Source organism: Pantherophis guttatus, chromosome 4 (assembly GCF_059756535.1).
Source record: "Pantherophis guttatus breed Tessera chromosome 4, ASM5975653v1, whole genome shotgun sequence".
Taxonomy (NCBI): domain Eukaryota; kingdom Metazoa; phylum Chordata; class Lepidosauria; order Squamata; family Colubridae; genus Pantherophis; species Pantherophis guttatus.
Window position 1 is genome coordinate 66,980,482 of NC_142066.1, and position 8,195 is coordinate 66,988,676.

The following is an 8,195-nucleotide window of genomic DNA, read 5'->3' on the forward strand; positions in this document are numbered from 1 at the left end:
CCCTGTCCTTGTGAGATATTCAAATAGTGCCTTCGTCAGCCTTATTTTTGACTAGTGTGGTTTTGTAGACTTGCTGGACTGCAAACTTCAAATTTAATAAGACATTGTTTCTTCAGATTGTAATGTCAGCAGGATATAGTCTTTGTGCAATATTGTCTTCAATGCTCTCCTAGACTACCTACTCCATGGTAAGATTGTGGATTCATCTGTGACGTGAATCTGAGAGATTAAAATGAGAAAGAGCTGGGTTTTCAACTGTAATTCTTCATCTGAATTCTGAAAAGAAGTCTCTTTTCTGATTTGGATTGAAAGTTAGAATCATGGATTCTTTCCACTGTGATGGTTATTGGATTGAGTATTGAGAGGAGGCATTCCTTTTTATATGACATGTTGTGGCGTGGACAGGGCTTCTACAAAAAACTCTCAAGATCTGTAACATTTCAAATCTGAACTGGAAACAATTCCTCTGTGTGCGTTCATAGAAAAGTACTAGAAGTCCACTGGTAAATAACTGTGGACCATGGGAATGTGCACAATAAGAGCCACAGTGGTGCAGTGGTTAGAATGCAGTACTGCAGGCTACGTCTGCAAATTTTCTTGGTCACTATCCTGCACAGGACAATTAGCTGTGCAAGATAACTCATCACACATCAGTGCAGGGAGAGTGCCTTTGACTGGGTATTGGGCCACTCTCCCCCCCCCAGCAGGCAGGAGGTGCTTTGCTTTGTGGAGGGAGGGAGGGAAGGAGGAAGGAATTAATCCTCCCTGGCAGAGTTTGCACCAGCTACTTCCCCATGTGTGTAACGCCTCAGAGGCTGCCATGGGGAGAGCGGGGGAGGAGGACCAGGACTGTGTGCTCCTTCATGTGCCACCTGATTCTCTCCCGCCCTCCCCTCCAGCAAATGTGCTGGGATCTGTCCTCTCCATCCCCTGGGAGAGCCTTGGAAAGTCACGTAGCCCAATGTCAAAAGTCGCCTGTCTTTTGATGGTCTCCCATTGGACTGGTTCGCACCTCACTGGAAGCTCACACGAGCCTTCACCTTCCCCATGCTCCCCCCACTCGCTCCGCTTCGCAGTTTGGTAGACAACAGCTGGGCTGGGGGGGAGATTACATGTATGTGTGTGTGAGAGAGAGATACATGAGTGCCCGGTGAAGCAACTTTGAATCCCAATGGCAGTGATGCAAGACCATTCAGCCCCTCAAGTAAGGGACCCTAAATGTGCCAAGCAGGTGGGCAAGGAATCTTTGCACTTGCTCAGAGGCATGGGGTTCTTGAATCATGCCTTAGTTTTGTTTTTTTGTGTGTGCAGTTTTAAATTTTTAATTTGCATACTTTTAATATTTTAATTATTTTTCTATTTGTCTTTTCATAATCTGTAAGACCCCCAGATGCAGATGGGTGAGCTACAAATTTAATAAAGAAATAAATATTTATGAACGGAAAATAAAGCTATCCTTCAGAGCAGTGGTGAAATGTAAAATTTGTTATTACCGGTTTTGTGAGCGTGGCTTGGTGCAGGGTAATATGACTGGGTGGGCATGGCCAACTTTTTTTTTTTAACCTTTAAAAGTATTTTTTCTACAACCTCTTCAGCCGAAGAGGTTGTAAAAAAATGCTTTTAAAAGGCTCTGACGATCCCAGCTGAGCCACATGATCATCAGAGGCTTTTTTAAAAAAACTTTTAAAAGCATTTTTTCCTAAGAGGTTGTAGAAAAAATGCTTTTAAAAGTGAAAAAAAAAGACTCTGATGATCGTGTGGCTCAGCTGGGCATGGGGGGGAGGGCAGAGATTTTAGCTACCAGTTCTCTGAACCACCTACCGCCATCACTACTGGATCAGGTGATCCAGTCCGAACCGGGAGCATTTCACCCTTGCTTCAGAGCTGAAAACATTTAAAGTACATGCAGAGAGCAGGTAGAGACACTTACAGAGCAAATGCATGAAGAGAATGTTTTATATCATTATTGCACTTCAGTTTTCTAGCTTGGCCAACCATGCCTTTTTTATTCCATTAAAGCAGTCATCCAGCTCTTCCCAACAGTGGATTGGTGGTCCAGTGGTAGAATTTTTGAGGCCTGGGTTCAATTCCCAGGCAACACTGGGGTGGTGGGGGGGTGGCGGTGGTTATTAGAGGAAGTCTCAGTCCTAGGGAGGTCACTGTCCCTCAGAGAGGCGGGTGTGAATCTCTCCTATTGAAGTGGGACCCTGGAGTTCAGTCGGGTTTGTTGGTCACATACCTATCTCCCAGCTGTGTGGCCACTGCCCTGCCCGCACTGCTCGATGTCTTGGCCAAAGTGGCAGTGGAACTCCCCAGCCTTTTGGTTGTGGGAGACTTCAATCTGCTATCAATCGGCGAGACATCTGAGACAGTGCGGGAGTTCATGGTCTCCATGGCGGCCATGGATCTGACTCAGGTTGTTCAGGGCCCAACTCATAGGGGTGGACACACACTTGACCTGGTTTTTCTCTCTGGGCAGTGGATAAATGGCCGGGGTAGGGGGGATCTGTCTATTGCTCCCCCTGTCATGGACCGACCATTCCCTCCTTAGACTGGACTTTCAATCCACCAACCCCCACTGCTGGGAGGTGGAACCAGTAAAATGGTTCCACCCCAGGTGCCTGATGGATCCTGAGAGATTCCTGACGGAGCTTGGTACATTCCCTGCTTCCCAATCCCGCGATTCGACTGAGGCACTGGTAGTATCCTGGGAACGGACGTCTGCTGGGGCCTTGGACCGAATCGCACCTTTGCGGCCTCTGATCCGATGCAGATCCTGGGTGGCTCCTTGGTTCTCCATGGAGCTCCGGGAAATGAAGCATCAGAAAAGACACTTAGAGGAGTGTTGGAGGTCCTCCCAATCCGAATCTGATCGAACACAGTTAAGAACCTATATTAGGTCTTATCTTGTGGCGATGGAAGCGGTGAAGCGGGATCATTTCGCCGCTCTCATTGCATCTGCAGAAAATTGCCCAGCAGCCCTGTTTAGTGTGACCCACTCTCTCCTCAATCAAGGAGAGAGGGAAGACCCTTTACAGGGCAGAGCTGAGGATTTTGTTCAGTTTCTGCAAGATAAAATCGCTCAGATCTGGATCGGTCTGGACTCTGACTGGGCAGTGTCCATCCAGGAGACTGGGGCAAGTCTTGGGAGTAGTATCTGGGTTGAGTTTGACTCTGTTTCCGTGGATGAAGTGGACAGGATTGTGGGTAGATTGGGTGCCTCCACATGTTTGCTGGATCCGTGTCCCTCCTGGCTTGTTTCAGCTGCCCAGGAAGTGACTGGAGACTGGATCCAGGCTATTGTCAACACTTCTCTGAGGGAGGGGGTCATCCCCCCTCCCTTAAGGAGGCGCTGGTTCGACCCCTCCTCAGGAAGCCGGCCTTGGATCCAGACTCACTTAATAACTATCGGCCGGTCTCCAACCTTCACTTTATTGCGAAGGTTGTTGAGTCCGTGGTGGCGCAACAGCTCCCACAGTTCCTGGAGGAAATGGATTTCCTAGACCTGTACCAATCGGGGTTCCGGTGTGGGCACAGCACGGAAACAGCATTGGTCACTCTGGTGAATGATCTCTGGTGGGCCTGGGATGGAGGTTGTTCCTCCATCCTGGTCCTACTTGACCTCTCAGCGGCTTTCGATACCATCGACCATGGTATCTTACTGCAGCGACTTGGGGGGTTGGGGTAGGAGGCACTGTCTTACAGTGGTTCTCCTCCTACCTCTCAGGTCGTTCGCAGTTTAGTTTAGTTTAGTTTAGTTTAATTTAGTTTAGTTTATTTGATTTGTATACCGCCCTACTCCCGAAGAACTCAGGGCGGTGAACAGCCAACAATAAAATACATAAATACACAAAATTTAAAAACCCGATAAAATCAAATTAAACTTTTTGGCCCAGACAAATTAAAATACCCCAATAATTTAAAAACAGATTAAAATTTACATATTTAAAAAGGGAAGAGATCAGGCCAAGCCCGCTTGATGGAATAAAAAGGTCTTCACAGCACGGCGGAAGGAGCGCAGATCCGGGATCCTCCGTATCTCCGGGGGGAGCTCATTCCAGATGGTAGGTGCCCCCACAGAGAAGGCTCTCCCCCTAGGGGCCGCCAGTCGACACTGTTTGGCTGACAGCACCCGGAGGAGTACCTCTCTATGAGAGCGTACTGGCCGGTGGGAGGCTATTGGTGGTAGTAGGCGGTCCCGTTTGTATGGGCGGGGGGGGCAGAGGTCCACCCCGAGGCCCCTAACTTGTGGTGTACCTCAGGGGTCAGTTATTTCCCACCTAGTCTTTAACATCTATATGAAGCTGCTGGGTGAGATCATTCGTGGCTTTGGGGTGAGGTATCATCAATATGCTGATGATACACAGTTATATATCTCCACCCCGGGGATGCCCTTTCCGTGATGTCCCATTGCCTGGAGGTGGTACGGGCCTGGATGGGTAGGAACAGGCTTAGACTCAATCCTTCCAAGACTGAGTGGCTATGGATGCCGGCGTCTCATGTTCTAGAAGTTCCATCACTTTCGATAGGGAGGGAAGTGCTTCCTTCCGTCGAGAGGGCCTGCAACTTGGGTGTCCTCCTGGATTTCCGGCTGTCTTTGGAAGACCATCTTATGGCCGTGACCAGGGGGGCCTTCACCCAGGTGCACCAGTTGCGCCCTTTTCTAGACAGAGATGCCCTCCGTACAGTCACTCATGCCCTGGTTACTTCTCGTTTGGATTACTGCAACTCCCTCTGCATGGGGCTGCCCTTGAGGTGCACCTGGAGGCTCCAACTGGTTCAGAATGCGGCCGCGCGGGTGGTTACGGGAGCTCCCCGTTACTCCCATGTAACCCCTCTTCTACGCGAGATGCACTGGCTACCAGTGGTCCTCTGGATCTGCTTCAAGGTGCTGGTACTCACCTTTAAAGCCCTACATGGCTAGGTCCGGGGTATTTGCAGGACCATCTCCTACCCGCCTCCCACCGTCCTGTTCGATCTCACAGGGCTGCCCTCCTCAGGGTACTGTCGGCCAGACAATGCCGACTGGCGATGTCCAGGGGTAGAGTGTTCTCCGTGGGCGCTCCTGTCCTCTGGAACGAGTTACCCACCGAGCTTCAGATGGCACCTGATTTCCGGTCCTTTCATCAGGACTTAAAGACTTGGCTGTTTCAACAAATGGGTTGACCTTGATCCTTGGGTTTTTCTTATTTTGATTGTCGTTGTTTTAACTGGGTTTTAATCTTTTTGATCTTTTATTATTATATGTTTTTAACTTGTGTTCACCGCCCTGAGTCCTTAGGGAGAAGGGCGGCATATAAATCTTTGGTAAAATAAAATAAAAAAATAAAAAACACAATAAGGCTTTGCTGCTGCTGCTGCTTTTGCTATTTTCCTCATAGATTTTGCCTCCATTCTCTTCATACAATCCATACTTTAGTTTGGAATTAGTTTGGAATACTGGTTTACTTTAATTAATTCACTTGTACAAAACACATATAATTTTTAATTAAAAGGTCTCTGTGGGTCTAGTTGTAGGGAGAAAAGGCAGCTAGGAAAATAAAATCTCCTTTTCTGGATAAATATATAATTTTATCGAAAAAATTCAGCTATGTAATCTCTAGCTAAATATATTTTTTTAGCAAAATGGACCCCTGGAGTCACAAAAGATACATTGACCAGAATCGAACCTGGGCCGTGAGCATTGATTGTGAGGTTGAGTCAAAGCTGAGTATTTTAGAATCTATGAAAACTTTGAAAGAAGGGATGATGATGATGAACAACATTCTTGCCCAAAGGTAGATAAAAGCTTTGGACTTGAGCAAGATGCTATCCTGGGTCAGAAGTAAGCAAATTCTGAATTAAATTGCTAGGAGATAGACATTTTACTTCCATTCTCTTATTTTTGTTGTTCTTACTCTTTGAGGATATGACTAAAGAAATCTACAAATGGAATGCGGGGTCAAACCTGGCCAAGAGGGCCAGCTGGTGCCCCCTTCCATCAGCGATCTATGGCACATGGGGGAGGGGAGCAGCCCACTGTCCTGTCACAGGGTAAATCAGTGTCCTGCTCTCTTTTCATCAGTGTTTAGTGAGTTATCCCACATGACTAAGTATCCCACATTGAATAGCAGCCAGGGAGATTTGTTCTGCAGCAAATCACCCAGTGTGAAGCAGTGGGGGACGAGGAGTAGGGGATGACGGGTGTGGGAGGGCCAATGGTGGAGGGACGCCTGTTGTAGTGTGCCGAGAGCTTGGTGGCAGTGGTAGTGCGTTGGGGGCAGTTGGGGGGTGTTGCAGTGAAGTGGCTGCGGCAATGTGGCTATTGTCCCACTTTGATCTGGGAAGGTTGCAAATGGCGATCATATGACCCGGGATGGCACAATCATACATTTTGGTTGCCAAGTACCTGAATTTTGATCAAGTGGCTCTAGGTGTGCTATGATGGTCATAAATGTGAGGACAAGTTGTAAGTCACTTTTTCCAATGCTGTTGTAACTTTGAAGACTCGCTAAATGAATGTTGTAAATTGAGGACTATTTGGACTCAAGAAGCAAATGAACAGTCCAGACCTTGACCCTGTCTTACTATATTTGCTAAAGTTCTTTAAAGTTCATTAAATTGCTGAAGAGATCACTATAACTGAAGGACCAAATTTCAATAGTTTTGTTCATAAGAATTGTTGGAAGCATATCTGCATAACAAACCAAACCAACCATAATAATCAATAGTAGATCCATAACATTACAAGATTTTTATTTTATTTTGGTACTAGTTGTGAAACATCTGAGTTTTCATACAATACAATACAATACCTGAGGAAATCCAATACCAGATGTTCTGTACCTGTAATTATTCACATTGACTCCTATAGTGGAAGATAAATCTTAGAATATGATGGGATGGGGCAGAGATGTTAGCTATATACAGTGTGTTGCAGATAACTGATGGAGTCTTCTCAAAGTTTTGTTCACCTATGATGGCTATCTTATACTTTTTACATTTACTTCTGCCTCCCATTTCCTTATTTTATTTTTTCTTAAACATTTTGTGAATCTGAATCCTGAATTTAGGAAATAAAACCCCATGTAGACAAGACTTCTTGAAGCAATTAACTGGCTTTGAATTTGGAATCTTCATTTGATTGCAGAAAATTGTAATACATTTGATGACATTATTATTTTTGTTTGTTTTGTTTGTTTTCTTTTGTTATAGTGGTTTGCAGTCCAGGAACATTCAACCCTCATGAAGGAACTCATTGTCTTCAATGCAACAGAAGTCTGGCATATGCAGCCAAACATTGTTACTAGACTGTTAACATAATCCTTTCACTATGTTTAGTAACTTTCCTGTACTTTACATCTTTACAACCCAAATAAAAGGATTTTTTTTTAAAAAAATAGTTTATTTATTTATATTACATTATTACATTTATATGAGGAAAACTATGTGGCAGAAAAGAATAAGGAGAAATTCCCTGACAGTGAGATTAATTAATTAGTGGAATGGCTTGCCTTCTATAGTTAAATGAAAAATGAGGGAGAAGGGTGACCAATCTTAAAGATCTTTAGGACAGTCTTTAGGATCTTTGGGGCTTAATTCCAAGCACAAGCCCGGAGACAATCAATCAAACAATGAGGTAGAAAGTGATGGGAAGAAGAACAACTGAGATATAAAATAGGAGATATAGGCAGGGATAGGCTTCAAAATTTTTTGCAAGGGGTTCTCTGCCCGGGTGCTGAGTGGGCATGGCATGGTGGGCATGGCCTAGTCGGCCTCCTGCACCACGGCGGTGTGTGTGGTTTTGCCCTCCCTGGGCACCAGAGGTTTTTCTCGAGTCTCTGGGAGGGCAAAAACTGCCTCCCCAGCTCTGGAGGCCAGAAACAGTCCTGTTTCCGGCCTTCCTGAACTTCCGGTAAGGCCGTTTTTTGCCCTCTCCGAGCCTCTGCGCATGCCCTGTACTTACCTGCATCTAAAACAGGCTGCATGGGGATGCCTTGGGTGGGAGGGGCCAGCCAGGAGTAGGATTTGGGGTTCTCCAAACTGCACAGAATCTTAGCTAGAGGTTCTCCCGAACAACTGTGAAACCCCAGCAACCCACCCCTAGATATAGAAAGCATACCCAGGTTCAGCAATAAAGGATTCAAATGCCTATAACCAAACACTCAAAGTTTAGGATACAAACAGAATGAACTTGAAGAACTAATACACAAAGG

The 8,195-nt window shown here is 45.9% G+C and overlaps 1 protein-coding gene across 4 annotated transcripts in view; it reads left to right on the forward strand.

Annotated features, from left to right (window-relative positions):
* ZPBP (zona pellucida binding protein) overlaps positions 1 to 7,379 on the forward strand; it is a 55,871-nt gene extending 48,492 nt beyond the window's left edge. For all 4 annotated transcript variants that reach the window (XM_034416425.3, XM_034416426.3, XM_087892359.1 and 1 more), the window contains one exon: positions 7,195 to 7,379. In XM_034416425.3, the coding sequence (XP_034272316.1) occupies positions 7,195 to 7,289 (95 nt within the window). In that variant the 3' untranslated portion in view covers positions 7,290 to 7,379. The remainder of the gene's footprint in view (positions 1 to 7,194) is intronic.
* The last annotated feature ends 816 nt before the right edge of the window (positions 7,380 to 8,195 follow it).